The 23,142-nt window shown below is 39.3% G+C and overlaps 1 protein-coding gene across 3 annotated transcripts in view; it reads right to left on the bottom strand.

The window, feature by feature from the left end:
- Window positions 1-23,142, bottom strand: part of ntrk3b (neurotrophic tyrosine kinase, receptor, type 3b) — a 178,088-nt gene that overhangs the window by 97,346 nt on the left and 57,600 nt on the right. For all 3 annotated transcript variants that reach the window (XM_071489377.1, XM_071489376.1, XM_071489378.1), the window contains exon 4: window positions 10,331-10,399. In XM_071489377.1, coding sequence (XP_071345478.1) covers window positions 10,331-10,399 — 69 coding nt within the window. The remainder of the gene's footprint in view (window positions 1-10,330; window positions 10,400-23,142) is intronic.

Genomic DNA, 23,142 nt, shown 5'->3' with positions numbered 1-23,142 from the left:
TCTCTTTAATTACTGCAGAAAACTAATCTATTTCAGTAATGATTAGTAGCAATTATTTTATACAGATGTGCTCTAACTCTAGCTCTTATACCAACCAAAGGATCAAAGTTAAAATCTTTAACTGAAACAAAAAAAACTACATAAATCCGAAAAAGCCTCCATTTTCCAGTTTAGTGAAATCTGGTTTTCTACTTCATTTCCATCTATAATAAAAAAAAATACACTGTTCAGAGCATTTCTAAATGGTGTTATGATTTCTTTAACTACCTTGTATATTACATAATTCATCAAAAACTCTGGTGGTGTGAGCTTTATGTGCAACAAGTTTGTTTCTCAAGTTTTTTAATTATCTCTGGGAAAAATGCAGGAGAGTCTTGTCTTATTTCAAAAGAAACTCAGTGTTCAAGGACAGAACGTAGAAGCTGCTAGAAACTGGCAGCATGTCAGTATATGTGTCTGTTAGAAAGGAGCAAGGAGGGACATGAATACTTTAAAACACAGATGCACCAGGGACAAGTGAATGCTACAGACAGAACCAGACATGTGGTGTTCTGTACTGCTGCATCTTTCCTCCTATTGCGCAATATAATGTAACATATTGAGTAACCAATTGAGTGTGTGTGTGTGTGTGTGTGTGTTAGTGCAGAGACATCAACTCATGAGACTGTCTAAACTTTTAGGTGTGCCACTTAAGGCTAATTAAGTACTCTACATCGAGTAAATGTACTTTCCACCACTGCTAATACAACTACGTAGCCTTCAGCACACATGGATTTTAATCTTGCTCAGTTATTATATTAGTAATGAAATGCCAGTCCTAATTGGAAATGGGTCCGTTATCAGCTAGCTAACATTCGTTAGCTAAACTGTAACTAAAGGCAAAAAGTTGAAGTTAGAAACTCGCTAACATTATTGTTTATCCTTAGATACATGACACATTCTAATCCAGAAACTTACGTTACTTTACATTTACCAGCAAGTGTCTGCGCAACTCACGGAGCTGAGTGGGGATGAGAGCTACTGATGGGAGTGAGACGTTAAACTAACTTCAAGGTGAGAAATGGTACAGTCCACTTCAGGGACTGTACCATGTACCATCTGAGATCTTATGACATGAATCTTTTCTGCATGAATGTGGGAAATATATTATAATATTTACAATTACAGGTAAGAAGGATATCTAAATGTTTAACCTTCCCCGCAGCAAACTATTGTTTCCCCTCTTAGGGGGGGGGGGGGGCAAGTCTTAGTGAGAGGGGGTCAGACGCCCCCTCGTAATTCGAACCCTGGTCACAAGTCTAAAATGCATGTTTATTCAGTATCAAACTTATGTGGATCGTGAAAACCACAGTGTACACAGGTGGCTCCCTACCTGTCTCTGTGGAGAAGAGTTTCACTGTTAAAGGTTTTCATTTAATGCTGAGCAAGTTGAACCACAAGGGATTAAAGCTCACCAGAGCAGGGCAGCTCAGGTTTTCTCCCATTTGTATTGTAATTATGGTAATTGTCACAAAGCACAACCTCCATACATTACCCAGTGTTCCTCTGGGCAGCGCTCATCAGGGGCAACATACTGCTGTATGGATTCAGACAAAAGTTGAAAAAAGCAGGTGTTTAAAACATATGCCCACTTTGTACAGCACAGTAACACAGTCGTGACTTTACAGCTCTATCATCTAAACAAGGTATAAAACAAAAAGAGAAGGAGAAAAAAATTAAACTGACAGCTGGAAGTTGATAAATGTCTGGAGGAGAGCAGATTAGACTTAAACAAAAGAATAAAAGCAAACAGTAGTGTGACCCAAGATACAGAGAGCTAACAGCGTGATGTTTCCTTGAAGCTGGCTAACGATCCACCCTGCTACTCCAGAGGAGAGGTAATGATCACCACCAGAGGCTGTTTTTCTGGGAAATGTACACACAGGTGCTTTGGCTCAGGAGACGTGGATCACAAGCAACGATAAGCTATAGACTGCATTGTTGTCGGCGCGCTTTGATCTCAGCTTGAATGCTCTGATTCCTCTATTTATGCTGTTGTCAGGAATTATTTTAGGTTTTTAAATCCTGTGTGTTTAATAAATCGCCTTATTTCGGCTTATTTCTTCCACTGATCTTGGGTGTGACTGTGGGTTGTATTCCCTGTGATGCCTGGCTTTGTGGTAATTCAGCAGAAACGGGGAGTTAGTTGCTCCAGTGGCTCTGCTTGTCACAACACCTCTGCAACAATCCAGTGCCTCCAGATGTTAGTGCATATTAATAAGAGAAAATGTGAATCTACTGTTGGCTGTTACTGTGAATTTTCAGTGGTATATCTGACACCATTATCACTGGAAAGTGCATATGTCTCATTGCTGCCGTGTTTCTGCACTGCACTTCCCATACATTGCTTGACAATCAAACACTTGTGGCCTGTACTATTATTATTATTGTTATAGCTAAGATAATCTGGTTGCCCTTAGATTGGCTTTTACAGCCTTGAATCAGATGATTCACTGATAGTCAGGCTGAATAATGAGACACAGCCATGAGCTGGTCTCATTTTGCAGTGCTTGACTGCTGCAGCACTGCTGCACTGTAGCTCTGCCCCAGTCACAAACATCAAAGTACGCTCACTTTTCATTGTACAGCAGGAGTTGAGAGATTAGAGTGTTAAGAAAGAATATTATAAATCAATCAGGGGGAATAAATGCAGAAAAAAATGGAGAGTTGACTCAACCAATGTCAAATTCAATTCTCATCTCGTCAGCAAGAGCTTTTACAACATAAGCCTTTTCCCCTGATCCTGCTAAATTCGCTAAACAGTTGCTTTTACCACACTGCACACAGTGTGTATCATTGCTTTACCACACTCCTGGTTGCTGCTGGACTGGTTCCATCATTGTCACGCCATATCTCCTGCTTATGTCATGAATAAAGTGGCACACTGTGAATAAATAAATCACCATTTTGTCCCATCATTGCTTTTCTGTAAGGTTGCAGCCACTTGGCCAGTTAACGTGCCAGCAGGCTCCCTCACTGCCTGACGCTTTTTTTTTTTCTTCAAACCACTAAGGCATAATTTGTCTGAGGAGCCAGACCTGACTTTGGCTTATCGACAACACCACCTGTGCTGCAATCATGTAGAGGAGTGGGGGCAGCGTAGTCAGGTCAGGGAAGGCTCTAGGTAGCAAAAATTGACAAAGTGAGCAGCAGCTTAAGGCAAATTTTTCTTCAAAGACTGTAGCAGGCACTCTTCAGATACTTTGAGCAGTTATTTTTAGCAGATAGGTCCTTTGAAAGGCTCTTTATGTATGTATTCATATTCAGGATGGATGATATAATGATATGTGTCCTATCTATTTATAGTCTGATGTATAGTGTCCTTACTTGTGCTATAAATTCTGAAGTGTGTTTAATGGATCACTTTCACTGCAAGGTCAATCCTATTCTTTACAAAAATCTAATCATGTCATTATATATTGTGTCATGCAGTAATTGTATTTAGTATCTTATTCACAAAAACTACTGAAATACAAACCACATCATCTGGTAGAGTTGGGACAGATTCCCATGTTAGCGACTTGTGATTGTGATTGATTGAGACCATTCTGTGATTACAGAGTTGATTGTGTGAGGATTAAAAAACACCTAATTTGGGTTTAATTACACTGAACAATGGTTTTGGCTGATAAGGCTCCATATTTACTTGCTTTCAGGAACTTCCATATTATAATTATGGGTCAAGTTAGAGAAGAAGTAGAGTTTCCCAGTCATAATTATGACTTGGAAATGAACGTGTACATTATTTAAGGGTCATAGTAATTAGAAAGTCTTTATTGTCATTGTACAAGAGCACATGAAATAAGGGCTGCTACAGCTGATCAGTGCAAACAGAAAACAAAGAAGAAATAAACAGTTAAGACAATCAAACAACGGGGGCATACAGAATATTTCTCTACAAAAAATATTAGGACATAGGAATATTGCACTTGAATATAAGAATACTGTGCTTAAAATTAATAAATACTTGAAAACTAACAACTCCAACAAATCTGATATGTTTAGAACGCAGCATTGGTGTCCTTTAGCTAAATGTTTAGGTTTTATGACCCGTCCTGACCTGTCATTTCCCCGCTCTTATTTCTAAACACAACGGACTGCTGTTTTCACCAAAACATTTCAGCTCCAATAAATCAGCTGTTCCCTGGCTGGTCAGAACCAAACAGTAGAAAGATACAGTCAGCAAAACACTGGTGAATGTAGTGAAGCCTTTAGCAGCAGAAGAGAAAAACAGTCTTCTCAGGAGACCAAAACAGAGCTAAAAGGAAAGTGACTATTGGACTAACTTTTGTCAGGTCGCCTGAAACGTGGCACCAAATGCTCCATGTCTGCTGGATGTGTAGACAGGCAAATAGTTGATCACATTTTTGCCAACTTTCATCATCTTACAAGCTTATCATATGACAATATTGTGTCTTTAGCCTGCTCCCAAAACATCAGTGATGTTCACACTGACTGCTGATTAGTTTCTACAATAGGTTCAATACACATGGAAGGAACACACTGTTTATCTTTGTCTGCCTTCACTTTCACTGTTATTCTCCAAAGGCATCCGACTCAGCAAAATCACGTTGACATGTATCCAGACCCAGGAGCTGCCCAGTGCAACCACAGCCTTCAGACCAAACTTGTAGTTTAGTTATGGGCCAGATGCCTTGCTTAGGGGCACTTTGATACTCAGGGCTCTATTTTCATGCCAGTGCAAATCTGGCAGAGGCACAGGCAGGTGCAAGTCCATTTTGTACTTGGGACTGTTTGGTAATTTCATGGCTTTGGTCAAAGCCCTGCTTGGGAAGAAGAGTGTGAAGTGGTGCACTGGTGGTTGTGTTATTACAGTTCTGGTGGGAAAGCGGAACTTTTTTGTCCAGTAACCTATGGCTGTTTTTTTTTTTTTGTTTGTTTTTTTTTTTTTGCCTGCTGAGGTCACAAATACAAAGAGAATTTTCTTTACTTTTTTGCATTTACAGAATGTCACTTAAACTTTTTACCCAAACAATGTTAAGCTACCATGAATGAAACACATCACTGTCCAGAATTTTTGCTTTAAAAGATAGAATAGATCAGCTTTAATGTGAGAAAATATCAGGAGGTTTTAAGTGTTGACTTTAGGTTAACATCAGTCAGAGGTACAGCAAAAAAAAACAAAAAACAAACAAACACTGGAAGTAATTAGCTGCAGTGTTGTAATAAGTCCTGTGGAAATGTACATTATAGTGGCTTCACCATCTGAACGGCTGTTATAGGTGATTCCTTTTATCAAGAACTAGCTCTTATATGTTCACCACGAGGCCAAATTAAAAAAAATGCTTTCATTAAATCTTTTTTGTCATTATGTTGAAACACATAGTGCTGCATCTGCAGTGTTTACTACAGCCCTGCGCATTTACTGCAAATACCATTTTCTCTGGATAATCGAATGTCTGTCAACTGAATGAGGTTGTTATAGTGAGCTGTCATGCACCCATGTAAATAACTATTGCTTTTTTTTCACAGTATTTGAAGTGGTGTCATTATTGTACACGTCTATCTCCAATATTAAATAATTGGAAATACAGCCACAGTAAACAATGGCCAGGAAAACCATACTGACTTCAAGCCACAGTTCAACTCCCATATTGTACACTTTCTGATGTTTTATTTTAAGCTTTATTTTCAATATGAAATCATATCTGTGGTTTTAAGGTTGGTGAGCCCATCAGACGAGAGGCTCTCAGACTGCTGACTGAAGAAAAATATAACAGATTTCAGGTAAATTCTCAGACAGGTGGGTTGTGCTAGGGGCATGTGTGAAGGTGTGACTGTTCATTGTGACATCACAGTTACAGAAGTCATGAAGGCTCGTTTTAAGGCACACCTTCTGTATACAGGCTGTGTGCATTTTTTTCATGCATTGTGTACTTTAATACTTTTACAGTATTTATATAGAACCTAGACCTACTTTATAATCACAAAGGAAATGGAAACCTTACTCACTACAATACGGGACCTTTAAAAGCAGATATCAACCCCTGGAAGCATGTTTGCTGTGATATGTATTTGGGTGTTGGGACGACACATCCAAAGGAAAGTTTTGTCCAAGGAGTGGACTTGTATTTGCATTTGTACTTGTGGCTGTTTTCACAGACGCATTGTTGACAGGCAAATGTTTCTTACTCATTTTACACACATATATTCTACTCGGCTGTCTGGATCTGTGACCTCTTTAACGTATAGGCCACTGCTGTCCACAGTCTAGTCTTTTCTACCATTTTGAGTACTCTCCCTCTTGCAAGTCAGTCTTTGATGATTTTGAAGAGTCAGTGTAAATGTGTTTCAGTAAGAGTTTGCTCTGAGTGCAATTGGACTCTAATGAAATGAAGGTTAAAATGTAGTAATTTACCTGTTCATAGAGCCCTTGGAAATTTAATGTTTAATTCATCCTAATCCACTAGCAGTCATTTCAGAAGATTACAGGTTTGATCTATTCATATTTCATCCATATTCAAAGAAAAATCCATTTTGCAGTGAGAGGCGTAAATGTTTGACTTTGCGTCGGCCCCTGCTTCCCAGAGAGCTGGGATTAAAGAAGCGCTAACAGAATAAAGGGATTCGGGATGCACATTGCCTCAGGCAGATCGCTTCACTTTCTAAAGAAGGAGAATATTTTCCTCTTTTTTTGTGGACCAGACAGAATGAGCTTCCTCGAAGACAGAGGTTCTGGCGACTGCCGCTAACTCCGCTTCAAATAATCTCCAATAATATCACCCCGGAAGCCACAGCGGCAGATTTAGCATTTAGCCGCCCCCTTCACCCTGCTGCTGTTCTCAGGCTCATGATTGGCTGGCCTGCGCAGCTCACTGCAGTAGCTCTGGTCCTTTGGCTAAAGGGCACACAGACAAAGAGGCAGAGCCGATTATCTGTGTCTCATCCAGAGGCAGCACACAGCAGACGTCTATTGTAAGGCTTCAATGTGATGTTGGGGCCTTTTCACAGGAGCCACAAAAGACTTGAGATTATTGAGATTTCACTGATAGTATTGCTGTTGTTACTGATATTAAGATATTGCAGGGAGTGTGAAATATCTGTGCAATCAACCTGCAAAACAAAACAACTGTTACACTTTACTCAGCTTGATAAGGAGAGTCTGATAAGGGAAAAACAGACTTGATTTACGTCAACTGATAGAAACTACCTTTTCTTCTTCACCTTTAACTGTTGCTTTATCAAACAGGTTGAGTCTGGTTTTGATTGCAGTGCAAGAATCAGCCCCTCAAAACCATAGGAAGCTACACCTTAGACCCCATAAAGAGTGAGAACGGGACTACAGGTTCAGGGCTTGTTTGTGGTTAACAGAGAAGTCCTGCCTCCATCTTAAAGTATCTGGATCGTTTGTTCAACTATGTTTTACACATAATTAATTAAGTGTGCAGCAGCACTAACAAGAGGGAAATGTAGCATTTAATTCCAAACCTGGCCATTGCGAGCAATCTGAGGGAGAATCTTTAAGCGCCAGTGTAATAAAAGAATAGACTTTAATGAGATGTGCAATAGATACATAAAAATCTTTGTAAAGGCTCCACAGCGAAATTCAAGGTTTCAAAAAAAATTGTATGTTTTCTATTCATCGTCACCGGTGTGTTGCAGCTTTGAAATTGGTGGTCTTTCATTGTGAAAACAGAAAAATGAAATACAATAACAATAGCAGTGCCTAGAGTGACTGAGATAACACGGTGTAGCGACAGGATCATGGCAAAGGGCCATGCTCTCCTTTCCTCACATAAAACGGAAATTATTTCAGCTGGTTTGATCTTCCTCTATTTACATAATATCAGTGTGGTTCAGCAGCACGGGTGGGCACTTATCATTGATACTGCATTGTGTATTCTTCTAATAATTAAAGGAAATAGCTGCCTGGTGAGCACGCTTCATTTGGCATGATTGAATGATTGGCACTTACCAATACGGTTTGGGTGAACACATAGACACAGTGAAGAGAGTAATGATGTCAGGGCCACGTCGCAGACTCTACCCATGATAGAGTGACTCATTTCCTATTAGCGAGGCCTGATTCCACATGGCTTCCTTCTTGCATAACGCCTCGGCCCACGTCTGTGCCGCCACGCCACTCCAACTGACACCTCTTAACTAAACACACCAAATGGAATAGACATAAACCCTCACTCCTCATCAGCATTCACCAGGAAACACAGGCATCACCCTGCCCTGCTTTTCATGTAGAACAACAAAGACACCATTTGTACGCATCTAAAATGGTTGCTTAAGAAGAAATAGGATTTGCACATCGGAGCAAATTGAGCTCTGGGAGATGTAATGGTGATGTGGTTAAAGAAGGGTCTGCACTAGTTATTTTAGTTTGCTGCGTGCGATGTGGTCTGTCGAAGAATTTAAGGTGGTTCAACTGAACTCTAATGTTATATTAATGTGTCTCTGTAGGCAAAAACATCTTGATCTTATTTTTCTTTTAAACAAGTAGCTGCTCTGTATAATATTCTCAGTGGTGAAGATGTAATTTAGTCAATTAAGTGCTGTACTACTAGTTTGAGGTTCTTCTGCTTTAGTATTATATTTAGCATTTAGTATTTTATTTAATGCCAGTCGATTATTGATCTCACTATTCTACTATTCCACTGTTTTGCACTTGTATGTTTTAGTTAGGTTATTGTTTTTAGTTGTTTTTTCTTACTTAAGATTCATTGTCATTTAAAGCATCTGATAATCCATAAGAATACTTTACAAATAAAATGTACTATTATTATGATTATTATTATTACTTTTATTTGATAGTTATGGTCACAAGTAACTTTGCAGATTCACATTTTTCACATTTTTCATATGTATTGTTATAGATCTAGATATCCAGCGGATAAACTCCATTTTGACCAGTTACAACATCAAAATGCTGCTTACACATTAATACACCTATTTAATATAATAATTAAAATTTTTAATTTAAAATTTTTAAATGATGCGTCAGAGTAGTTAGTTAATCTGCTTCATTAGAAATGTGCTGGTGTGGTTTAATCATATTTGACTAAAATCAAATGCTGCTAATTCTCAACTGATGCATGGAAGTGTGTGACTCCATCTTTTTCTAGATGAGCCCTGACTACTTCAAACCAGGGGGAGAAGCGTCTCATGTAAAATAACCCAAACTCTTCTAACTTGGTTGTGTGTCTATGTAGAAATCCATCACTTATAGTAAGAAGCTGATGAAGAAAATATGTTTCCAGGAGCTTTAGGTTTAATTTGGAAAGCTTTATACATACACATATGAAAGTATGGGGTATGAAACTGAGACACTGCAGCTGCAGCCTGAAGAGCTCACACATAAGCTGAGTTGGACTGCTGGTTAGACAACAAAAGTACAGAACTTCTACAATCCGGTGAAATCCGGTGAAAAATGAAATTCACGACCCAATAAAAGGCATTTTGAGGGATTCAGAGACCCATCTGCCTCTGGTGAGGGCCCACAGTGGGATGACACAGTGGAGCTCTGGTGTGGGGTCTGGTGTCAATTGCTTCCTACGCAGGATGGATAACAAAGAGTGTTCTGTAATATCGGCGGCTCCTGCAAGTGTGATGGACACATTTTGCTCAGGATGGCAGGGTAAGCTAAAAGCTATAGTGTCAGTGTAAACGGGGCTTTTCCCTCCACTGTGCTTCCTGTGCAGCAGCCGCAGGACTACCCCAGATCAGCATTGTGCCGTGTTCTCAGAGGACCTGCCCTGCTTCTACCTCTGAAAATAGCACAATAAGGAGGCCTGATTGAAATAGTCTTGTATCACATCCTCCTATACCTCAGCTCTATACGCCAGAAGGTGCAGGAAGCGGGGCCAGTGTTCGGAGCACAGCGAAGGTTCAAATGATGGACAGTGCTGACAGGGGTAATGATGTGTAAATTACAAGCGGGTCGACACTGCAGTGTTTTCCCCGGTGGTGAAAGAGCAAACTCATTTCATAAACACAATGATCGCTAAAATATTCATAACAAACAGGAAAATGGGGTCAGACTCCCTCCTCCTACCAGGCCATTACATTTCCTTTGTGTGTGTTAATTAAGTCAACAAATGACTTATAAGATCATAGTGCCACTACACCGCCTATAGATTCAGTCTTCAACATGTGCTCAGACAAATTAGAGGTTTTGTACAACAAAGACAGGAATTATAATGGTATGCAGTGAAGACAATTTGTATTGAGGCAGATAGTGTGCAGGGAATGGTGATAAATTGCTCTAATAAAACACAAACAAAAGCCAGTGAGAGACATGAGACGAGGGAGGAAGACTTACAGCTCGGAGAGTTGGAGGTGCTGGAAGAGCTGCCATGACAGAGTGGAGAGAGGATTCTTTGACAAGTTTCTGCAGAGGAAAAAAAACAACGACAAGAAAGTTGATTTTAATTATTTTATATCTCATGCTTGAAGTCATGTCTGTTCTGTTTCTGTACCCTTTTTTCACTTCTAGTTTTGGTTTCAGAAACACAATTAGCAAATCGCTTTCAGGGGTCATTCTGATGCTTTCTTCTCTTCCTTTTGAGGGGAAATTAATATTTCAGTCTCTTTGGATTTTGTTTTTGTCTCAACACATCACCCTGTACCTCTGTTTAGAGTATTGTGATGTATTTCAACATCTTAAGTAAGCCAAATTTAATACAATTATATGAAAAAAACATGAATAGCCAACTAGATATACAGGCCTGCATTAATAGCTGAAAATAAGGCAAAGCACTATTGACATGGAAAGGGAAACAGGCCTGGCTGTGTGGAGCTTCAGGGCTCAGCCAACTCAATAAAAGAAAGTTGACCGCTTTCAAGCCAAATAATTCAGTTGACTTAAGGAACCCCTGCAGCTCAGGAAGCCACTAAATTCAATAGCAAATATCCAGAGACTTACAAGTGATTTGACCAGAACCTTTAATCAGTTTAAATATGAACAACAGGCATCTGTCCGTACAGTTATTAAGAAATACAACGTCTCTGTGTGGGCATTAAGACCGCAGTTCTTCATAAAGTACACTATCAAATCCAATTATCAGCCCATGCTCCATCGATGTGCTGCATTACATCATGAGAGGGAAATGAACGAGCAGCATTCAATCTGATCTGATGTTTTCTTTGATGTGAACAGCTGCTTAATGACTCACACACTTTTCATATTATTGTCACTTTGAACACAGCACCACAGCTCACAGTGTGTATCCAGCCACGCTGAAATGATAGAGGATGTAGCATAATGTACATACACTGCAATAAGACTGAATTCTAATGGAGACACTGCTCAATAGAAATATACCAACAGAAAACAGCAATTGAAGAATATGATATATTTATATGAATATAGCAAATTAAACATCACAGATAATTGAGCAGAACAATTCTAACAAAAAAAACATGGGTGTGTAAAAAAATAATGATTTAAATAATTTAAAGGTAAAAGTATAAGACAAAAATGCAATTATAAAAATATGTAGAATGTAATATAAACATATATATATATATATATTAATATACACAGCAGGAAATTGCACTTTTTAATATATTTCTAGTAGTGTACAGTGAGTGACTGTGATCATGACACACACACACACACAACACACACACACACACACACACACACACACACACACACACACACACACAGACACACACACACACACACACACACACACACACACACACACACACATACAAACAGACACACAAACATTCCATAATAGGTTAATTTGTATGGGAGGCCTAATAGATACTCCTGTAACCAGAAGTGTCGCTATGGCAACAGGGAGCTATGGATGTTGCAAGACTTTCTATCACTCATGCACACATACAGTCACACACACACACACACACAGTTAAAACCCACAGTTTTAGCACATTTGCATGAAGTCACTCACACACATTGTGTCAACTGTCACCTTGAAATGTGTGCTAGTGTGAATGCACTGCTCTAAATACCGGGAAATGTGTGTGAGAATATGTAAAGATGCTGCATGAAATTTCCCCTCCCAGAGAAAAGCTGTGGTCCCACAGGGCCTGTATTATACACTGAAAGAATGCATTACAGGGGGGAGAGAGAGAGAGAGAGAGAGAGAGAGAGAGAGAGAGAGAGAGAGAACGAGACAGACAGAGAGAGAGAGAGAGAGAGATGTGGGTGAGCAAACAGCAGCTCATTAGGTGATGTAGAGCAGGTCTGCTCAACATTTACGCTAAATCACACACCTCAAAATAGACACACAGATCACACAGAGCACAGATCTCCAAATAGACACATGTCAAATGAAAAGACCCTAAAATAGACACATGTTAGACCAAAGATCTCCAAATGTACATAACGTTAGATCCAAAGAGATCACACAGTCAAATTCACACACATCAGACCTCAAACCCTCAGGTGAAGTTGTTGTTGTTGGTTTTATATTTTATTATAAAAAGGTACATTGTTTCTGTATGTTTCTTTATTGCACAGAAGCCTTCAGATGGGATGGGCTCATTTCTGTGGAGCGAATCACAAAAATTAAACCCTGGAGCCCCTTAACCCTTTAAAGACTCTGAGGAACCACCTCAAGGGTCTCTGGACTAATGACCATCAGCAGGTGCCCAAACACCACATAAATTAACTTGTGGAAGTGGCATAAGTAAATGTGACTTTAGTTCAATTAAATGACACCTTTTTGTGCTTTTATTAAAATACAAACTGTTTTGTATCTGTATCATATCACATGCATCAGTGTTTTATTTATATTATGTGATAAAAAATTCCGAAAATCCCTTTTATTCAGTAATGGGACTACTTAGATGGTTCGCTATCTGTTTGCTATCCAGCTAACTAGAGTCTATACTTACTTAACAGTAGCTAGAGAGGAGAGGAGAGGAGAGGAGAGGAGAGGAGAGGAGAGGAGAGGAGAGGAGAGGACGAGTGTTTTCTGAGCACAGAGTGAGACCTCCTTCACGTTTCTGGCAGGAAGTGTTCTGTTTTCAAAGGTCATCCTTCGCATCTCGACAAGAAATGTCAGCTAAAATTGGATTTTGGTGGGAGGAGGGAGAGGGGGGTGTAAATGAATTAATAAATAAATAAACAAATCAACAAATAAGCCATCAAAGTTGACGGAATGCCAAAAGACAGGAGGTGAGGAGGGGGGCCAATGATTATTAAATTAAAAAATTAGCAGAGTAGAAAATTAATCTATTTATAAGCTAGGCAGCTCAGTTTCCAGAACTGGAAGGACATACTGTATACCACCACCTGACAAGCATACACACATATATCCACACACACACACACACACACACACACACACACACACGTCTATACCCACACACGCACACACACAGACACAGACACACAGACACACACACAAACACACATATATACCCACACACACACACACAGACACACACACACATATATACCCACACACAGGCCTCCTTTATGTTGACTAAACTGTAAAACAGACACAGTGTCAGCCTCCACACAAACTGAGCCACCACTCGTCTCTGCTCCTCAGACAGTGCTCATTTGAATACAGAAATATAATTATGTGATCCACATGAAATTTTCATCAGGTTGGGGTAAAAGAAAGAAGCATTACAGCGTCGGATGTATCTAGGGTGTTAATATTGATGACAGCATTGGCTCCTGAGCCAGAGGGCGACGGAGTGGATGCTAAGCTCAACCTGGGTATTTGCTGTGTTGCAGAGGAGGTGCAGCTCCTCCTCCCTCCTTCTTTAATAATTCTGTTTGGCACAGATGCCATTGGGAGGGCTTGGCTACTCGAGAGGGTTGGTTAATTAGTGCAGCATCTACTGTCTGAGTGTGGGGGAGCTCTGCACATTGACATTCAGGACCACGCAGAGGAGAACCAGACAGCCACTGAGCGAGATGTCGCAACTGATCAGCAGCTTGGACGACGTGAAATCTAGTCGTCATCTGTCAGGCTGAGAGGAAGCTGCTAATACCACAAACCAATTGCTTCTTTTTTGTGTGTTCATCTTCGCAGCACTGTGTTACTTATAAACAGATTTTCACTTCCTGTCTGAGAGCCCTTTATGTTATGAGTAATGTCAATGACTGTAAGCTGCAAAAACACACCTTTCAAAAACAGTGTCTAACTTTAAAATATCAGAGATGTCAATCTTAAAAGAAAGTTGTTTTTCTTCAGTCCTGAACAGCTGACATTTTAAGTACAGCAGCTGCTAGCAGTTTATGAAATAATGTTGCATTAATAACACAAAGGTAAAAGGAATTGCATCATTTTTTGTCTCAAATATGAAACTAACAATATAACTTAAAGGGGAATTACGGTAGGCTATTACATAAAAATCCAGTGTTATGTAATGTAAATATAAAATATATAAATGCCAACCTGTTTCATGAAAATACACCCTCATTCTGCTTCTCTCTATCACTGACTGAGGCGACACAAAAATGATTCAGCCTGCAGCAAAGTTCTCATTCAAGCTTGCAGTCATCCCGACACCCAGAAAAACATCCTCTCGGAGACGCTCTCCATGAAGTGAATGTCAGCATGCAGTTCCAGAGATAAATTGGGCCATGCCAGGTATTATTCTGCATTTTCTGTATTTATTATGTTGATGTTGTGCCTAAGACATCAAAGCCATAACCCCTTATCACCAGAGGTATTCCCAAAATAAATCGTTCCCCCTCATTTGCTAAGGTTGAACTTCCTATAACCCCAAGATCGTCCTTTAGCTGGAAGGTGACAAATAAAAAGTAAACTGCACGGTGAAGAATACAGGTTTGAGCTGCTAATGATGTCTGCATGGGTCTACGCCACCGCAGCCTTCTGCGTGTCTCTGCCTGATAATGCCCTAAACGTATTTCATGCTTTTCATCCCTCCTAGTATAACTATGCATCTCGTGGTCCATCGGCCCACATCCTCTACAGCTGAAACTGCATGCATCCTGCCTCAATGCACACAATGATAGTGTACTGAGTGTGGATATTCAGCCAGAGCAGCAATGCCTCCATCACAGGCTGAAAATGCATATTTCAAATATCTTAGGCCTCTGAAGCCCCAGTCGGACAGAATTTATTTCTCTCGGGGGGGGGGGGGCAGTGACCAGTGACCAGTGACCAGTCAGGGATTTTAATTTCATCCAGCATGTATTAGTAATTTTTCACTCCCACCACAGTAATAATTACAGCCGCATAGGCCTAATGTTTTTTCAGCCAACTCGCTGGTGTTCCTCCTCCCATTAAAAGTATGCTGAATTAGCTATTATCAGTTCATGTTTGCAGTGTATCCATCGACATACAGATAACTTTATCACTCTAATATTAAGGACACCAAAAATATGATAATTCTAAGGCCAGTTCTGAACTGAAGCAACTTTTGCTATGGTCTCTAATTCTTTTATTCTCACTGGATATCAGAGATAATATATGTTTCATCTCTCCTGCACCCCCTTGGCCTCATCTTTGGGCATTATCCTATGGACGGTCCATGTTTATTACAGGCCATATCCTGTAATTGAGATGGTTGAAATGCCATCTTGAATGATGAGTTTAATCACAGAGGAGCACAGTCAATATTTTATTTCCTGCCTCCCTTTTTATGTTAATCACATTTGAATGTTCACCTTCTTACCTATTAGGTGATATTATCTGGGGTGTGTGCGTGATCTCATTGGACCGTCATTTAAATTTAGGTGTAAATTACTGAGAAAAATGTGTATTGGTTTTTTTGTCAGTTGTTGCCTTTCCAAGTTGCAGTGCTCCTCCAAATCCATACCATTAAACACATATCAGAAACTGTAGGCCGTAAAATCTCATCTAATCTTTTTTAAACACCTTGTTGGCTCTATATCCTAGCATCCCCTTTCCTGCATTTCTTCAGAATTGCTGGCTAAGAGATCTATTTTCAAGCCTTTCTCTATGAAAACATACACATTCTTTTTCTTCTTTAGTAACACACAGTCCAAAGACTAAAGAGATGTCAGTCCAGCACTGCACAACCCCAGATCTCTGGTTTTAATACTCACCCTCCGTCCTGACCTTCACAGCACTATTTTTTATTGAGCTACAAGAACATCACGCTATATTTCAAATTTGCATTAAACATTGGCATTGAACACGAAATGTGTAGACCCCACTATATGATCATGCCATCTGTAATGTTACATAACTGAATCATCAGCTAGACGCCCAGCAGAATTTAGCATCTAAAGAACCAGGTATTTCCCTCCATTTGTGGAAAAAATAAAAAAAATAAAAAAAACAAACAGAGCAAACAGGAGAATTAATTTGTTAAATCATTCAGCAGCTAAACCGCAAACAAACATCACTCATTTCATTAATGCCAAATAATGATTCCAGTAGCTCCATAAAAATACTAATGGTGCTCCTGTTTGCTAACATGTTATGTTTACAGAACATGTTATTGTATGTTTTTTATGTTATGATTATTTCACCTTTTCGTGTACATTTAAAATGTTTTTATTAACTCTTCGATTCTGTGAGATTTACAACACTCAATAGTTTAAAATAAATGTATTTATTAATCATATAAATATATATATATATATATATATATATATACATTGTTGAATGTCTCAGACGTCAGACGAGCTAAGTTTGGCTTCTTTAAACATTAGTGTGCGATGAGAAAGTCAGCCTCTCACTTGTCCTTTCTTTCATTTGTGTCATTAAACAATCTTCAACCTAACCTGAGGGCGCTTCATTGTAAAATGTGAAGAAGCTGACGGTGACTCAGTGACTGTCTCATTTGTCTACAGTAATTAGCCAAATGTTTGAAAATCAATGAGTTAATGATTTATTAATGACAAAATTTATGTCATGATTCAAAATAGAATAATTTACTTTCATTTATTTATGTACTATAGCATATGTACACAGCCACTGTCAGCCACAGTGCAGATCCTCTAGAGAAGATTTCGGAGGCTAGTTCAGAGGTGGGAAACAATCACCTGTCATGGTGGGAAAACCTTCAGGGTTTGCTTTCCCTCTGGGGAAGCTCATAAATTTGGGACGCTGTGTATTTATCTTTGGTTTTAAACATTTTTCTCTATGAAAACATCAAATCACAATCCAGCATGAAGACAAACTGTAAATTATTTATGACAGAGAAACAAACACACCATGGGATGTGCTGAGGGATGTGCTTCAGTGAGACAGCGCTCGTATAGCATTATTGGTAAAGGCATTGGAGTGAATGTGTCTAAAACTCCCTCCTTAGGCAGTTCAATCACTGCAGTTCCTTAAATTGTGTTGGAGATACCGTATGGAATTCATTTAATCAAAGCAGCCAAGGAGAAACTTCAAACAGCCGCCACTTCGTTATAATAGAGAATATTATTCGCCCCAAATCTGCATCAAGCATAGGTGAGGTTGGCTCTGGGGAAGAGGGATAAAAATAATCGATTCTTTAATCTCCGAAAAATCCTCCGGTTGTGGTATATGTGTGCATGTGTTTCGCTAATCTCACAGCAGAATTCCTCTCATCTGCTTTTAAACCTGTTTATTCCCCCACATCCAAAGAGGTTAAATAACATGAAACTATAACTACTATCAAAGTACTGTTGAGCAACCCTCAGCTGTTTTAATGAGCCCAACCGCTTGTCAAAAGTATATTAGCACCTACTAGACAGCATTAGCACTATGGTCGTACTGTGGTTGCACTGGGCAGCATCTTTGCCTCAGTTTGCACAGTAGCAGCTCTGTGAGGCTGCACAATGTTAACATGCTGATGGTTAGCAGATAATGGTCATGTGTTTGTCATCAAGTGAAAACTAAAATGCTTATTAGCACCAGACACAATGTACAGCTGAGGCTGATTGATTCGTCATGACTTACCGTTGGATTGGACAAATTGAAATTTTGGAGGGGAAATTTGGGAAATTTATTACAATTTATCCTGCGGGTAACATCTGCAGGCTACATCTGCTACAAAAATTAAAGTCATCATCAAAGTCATTAGGATTCTCTGGGCACCATTGATCCGTCTCAGATTTCATGGCAATCCATCCAATATCTGAGACATTTCACTGAAATTCAAAAACATCAGCTTCTTGGAGGCAGAAGATGAAACGTCAGGGGATCACCAAAGGCAGTGGGGTTCATCCTCTAGGGACAATTATTGTCTGTACATAATAACATGCTGATCAGTTCGAAAGATTTTGACATATTTCAGCCTGAAAAGACAGACAGACTGCCACATAGCATCACTATAAATTTACCCAAACACCTTTGTGCATATTAAAAATGATAAACTGCCCATTTATTAAATGAAAATTTGTTACCTGAATCATTCAGTATTTTGAAAAAGGTGATTTTATCTTCAGCCCACTAACTATTCTGTAAACAAAGGCCTTATGAAGACTCATAACATTACTAATAGCCTCTGATATGTGTTACTGTCATTCTAGCAAAAGCTGCAAATGACGAGAATGATTGCTTTTAATGAGGGCTTAATCCTGCCTTCTCAGTATCTTTTTATGAATCCTGCTATCAATATAATAACACCAACAAATTAGTCTCTGTGTAGCTGCATTGTTCAATTGATTTTAATCACTAAAAAGCATTTTTGTGCTATTTCTGCATTAGCTGATAGGAAAGGGTAGAAAAGATGAAAGATAAAAAAGATGATGCAAAAAGGGCTGTGAGCCAGTTTGAAAGGCATGACACCTTACAACCCACCTCACTGAGCCATTAAGTCAGGGTAGCACAATTATGGTAAAGACATTCGTAACTGGAGTATATCCCTGCAATATCGTTTGAGGTTTCAGTTTGTCATTGTAATTAATGAAAGACAATATTGTGCACAGTCATCCGTCTACGCTACTGATTGCAAGGGGGAGATGTGAGTCAGTGTTCCAAGACACAAGGGAACGAAGCCTTTAAGCCATGATTCTGATTATTTTTTCAGATAGGGATGGAGATGTTAATATAGACTGAGTAATGCAATGGAAATTGTCATCAATCTAATGAGACAAGCAGAGACAGAACCGCCACTGGGCTGACAGTGTTGCCACAGGCAGACTCGAACCTTTTAGCCATAATTCTGATTGCGTTTGTTAATTATGGAGATGAAATATGCACTGAGCCTCAGACATGCATTGTGAAAGCGACTTTGTTGCAGGAGACAAACAGCAGAGAAGCAGCGGTGTAGTTTTCCGATGGCAGACCATGGCTCATAGTTCCCATGAAGAAAAGTTTGCTGCTTGTTCAGCTGAGGGTACACACTGCCAACCTGTTCTGGCCTGCTGCTTTATGAAATGCCTCTTGCTGAAATCGATAAAATGTTAGAGTTGATTAAAACACCAATAAAGACACCTGGGAGTATTTTTCTTCCAGACAACTGCAAGAAACATTTTAAGCCTCTCTTCCAGCCGTATTTCTCTGAGTGGTTTTTCCAGCCAGCAAACAGCTCAGAGTTCAAATTATGAGGGGGAAGTGGTGGTGGTCTGACCCCACATGATTAACCTCCCAAAAGAGGTAAAAACAACAGTTTGGGGAGGTTACAGCATTTATATATCCTTCTGACCTGTAATTAGAAAAGTCATGATTATTTCACATAATTATGACTGTAAGAATGTAATACGATTTCAGACCCTAAAGTGGACCATACCATTTCTTAACGTCTCACCTGCCTGGACAGCCTTCAGTGGCTCACTCCCGCACACACAGACACTGTAGGTGCATGTAAGCAGCAGTTGCTAACTATCTAACTTATGTAATACACTTGACTGTCTCACCTTAAGAGTGTCCAAATTAGATTGTCAATTATCCATGGATGAGCGCTAATGTTAGCTAGTTTCTAACTTATACAGATAGCGCACCCTTTCATTTCAAATGTTAGCTTGGCATTTCAATATAAATGTTCAAATATAAATGTCATATATTATCTAATTTTAACAAACACTGATGCTTTTTTATTTAATTTTAATAGTCTTGTGTGGATGTGGTGGTCTACTTAGTCTTTTACCTTTTTGTTCTAAAACAGGAATACCCTTTGTTGTCATACAGGAATTCAGGACTTTTACCTGGTTAGTCATTGAACAATTTTAAAATACATGTGTGTTGAAGGCTAAGTCATTTTATTAGCATTGGTGAAAAGTATGTACATTTGCTTTAAGTCTGCTACATGACAGAGGAAAATACTGTACTTTCTCTTCCACTGCATTTATTTGACATCTTTAGTTAATTAGTTGTTTGGCTTTAGTTGAATCACTTCAGTTCACTGAACCAAGCTGTAACCACATGTGCCTGCACTGTACTAGTTTCCTTTCACCCTGGAGAAAAAGTTGATCCCTCCGATTGTCACTGTATAATTCAGACTCTGAAGCAGCTCAGCAGATCATGATCACAGCAAATACATTCCATATTTCTATTTCATTGTTACACTCCATAATAGAAAAGTACATGTGTTCAGTCAGAGGTAATAATGAACCTCAAGACGCTGACATGGTAATTCTGGTTCTTGGGTTCAAACAGTATGGGTTTCCAATAATTTCCAAAATAAAGACATGGAGGCAGTGAAGAGGAAGGAATTGAAGATGACTGTGTGTCTTTGGCACCTTTTCCCAAAGCAGGACTCCATAAATCCCACGCTGTGAGCCTGACCAGCTGAGTGGTTTTTAGTCATAATCCAGAGGTTTCAGAGAAGTGATCAAGGCATTCATATAAGCAGGACCTGCATCCAAATCCACTACAGCCTGGAGAAGGCAGCCAGACTGGAGTGCAACACTGGGCTTCTGCTGTGCCCATTTGTTCTTCCACTGTCCCAAGGACTGGATTAAACATTGTTTCAGTCAATTAAAACATTTCTACTAAGCCACAGGCCAAGGCCCAGTCTCTGTCTCTGCCACAGTGAATGTTTCTCCCCACCAATAACAGAGACCACAGCCATGGGAGCTGCAAGAAAATGAACACAGCTCTTCAGAGCACCGAAGGCTTGTGCAATCAAAGCTCTTATCATCTAGATGTGGCAGGGGAATCCTGTGCCACTGTCAGAAGCTGCAGGGTGAACGATTGTAGAAATCTCAGTTTTTACTGCAGACTTGCTGAAGTCCTAATACACTTCCCCAAGAGGAATGGTTTAGAAAAATCTAATTTTGTTCACATTTACCTTCAGGGGTTACTGGTAGTGGTCTGGAAATTGTGTCTGCAGAACATTAAAAACACAATTTGCAGTTTGTAAACATAAACATCAAATATAAAATTACAATAGATGTAAAATTACTGAAGAAAAATTACCCATACCTGTTACACTACAGTACATTATTCATAACTGTATTAATGTCTTAATAGCATTTAATTGTAGTAGAGTGAATTTTAACTAATACTTAATATTTTAATCTACAACAATGCATCATATCTTACATGCTGATCAAATGTAAAATCTTAAAATCTTAAAAATCTAAAAGTCTACCCGTCAAATAGCTGTAGTGGAGTTGAAGTATAAATGGATGAAAATTGACTCACTTTCTTTCCATTACTGCTGTATACCATCTAAGAGTACAAGTTTGCTATATGTTTTTTTTCTATAGTCGTGGGCATATTCCACATCTCCACAAATTACAGCCAGACACTAATATTCAGCAGTAGGTTACAAATTATCCACTTTCCAGGACTTTGTCATGTTGAAAAATGTGCCATCTTTTGTAAATGGGACATCAAAGCCTGTGAGGATTGCTTTTCATTTCATGATTTGTTTACATTATCAATACACTAACAGCAACTTTATCTCTGGTAATTTTAATACACTATATAAAGATGAATACATGCGTCAACAGTGAGGCCTGTATTCAGTTGCCTCTATCAGGAATTTAATGTCAGTGCCACAAAAGCATAACTCATTGCCAACATAATATACTGCCAGCGCTCTGTAGTAATGGAGACGTTTTCATTAATTTCAAAGGAAAAATGCCTTCTGTGGCTGCAGAGTAGCTTAGCCTCTCTTTCTGTATCTCAAGACACTGTGTGAGTAGTCGTTACTGTGGAAACCAAGAGACCAACTGCAGCAAATACTGAAACACCCTTAAATTTGTCTTTGCAGTTCTAGCCGGCAGAACAGTGACTCGTGCCTGAGAGAAACAGACGTAACATAAATAAGATGTTACTCATCACATAAAGGGCTGGGTCAATAGGTGCACTTTATTGTGGGCTCACGTGGTTTTCTGTATTCGATTGTTCCTATAGTGATGCCAGAAAGCTGGTGTCATTGCTCGCTTCCTATATGGTCCAAACAGCTTGTTAAGTGTATGTAAGACGCAAGACAGCTTGGAAAACACTGACCTGGGGTGTCAAGTGAGTACGCTTTAGCGCCTTCAAGTATTTTTACTATGTGATGCATGAAATGAGGACTGTCTCTGCTTCTTCCTGTTTCATTAAAAAAAGAAGAAGAAAAAATCTGAAAAGCATGTTTCTCCTTGACAGCTCAAAAACACCGGCCTCAAGGACACTCAACTTTCCAATGCCCCATTTACTAATGATGCAAATTTATGGAAATGCAAGTAAGGGCGTGGGGGAATGAAGATTTACTGTCTAAGCATCTTCACATAATGTGTTGTTATCTTAAAGTGATGGCCTGCCACCCACACCTCGACAGCTGCTGCATATGTGTAATATGGAGATGTGCAGGGAGGGCTCAGTTTCAGAAGCACTAAGGTCAAAGGTCATATACATGACAATCACTGGCAAACATGAACTGCTTTCACAAAACTGAGTGAAGACCTGAATCAATTATATTCAATAAAGCTACAGTAATAGAACAGCTTTATACATTTACGGTACATACAAAACTGAGCTAAAAACTACAACACAAATATTATACTGTAAATGTATGATTAATGTATACATCGGTTCAACTGCCTTTAATTCACATACACACATATATTAAATTGTGAATTAATTATGTATATACATTTTAGTATTAATATAAATATTAATAGTAGTCAGACATTCATTCATTAGCCATACCACTTGTACTTTTAGGGTCGTGGGGGGGCCCAGTTGGCACTGGCCGAGGGGAAGGGTACACCCTGGACAGTCTATCACAGGGCTACCTTCATGCTGTGAGGTGACAGTGCTAAAAGCTGCACCTCCGTGCAGACAATGTAGTTTA

This window comes from Trachinotus anak, unplaced genomic scaffold, assembly GCF_046630095.1.
Source record: "Trachinotus anak isolate AG129_WGS33_773 ecotype Australia unplaced genomic scaffold, CSIRO_AGI_Tana_v1 ptg000011l, whole genome shotgun sequence".
Classification (NCBI taxonomy): Eukaryota; Metazoa; Chordata; class Actinopteri; order Carangiformes; family Carangidae; genus Trachinotus; species Trachinotus anak.
The sequence above is the reverse complement of the archived record's forward strand: the minus strand, read 5'-3'. Positions and strand labels throughout refer to the sequence as shown.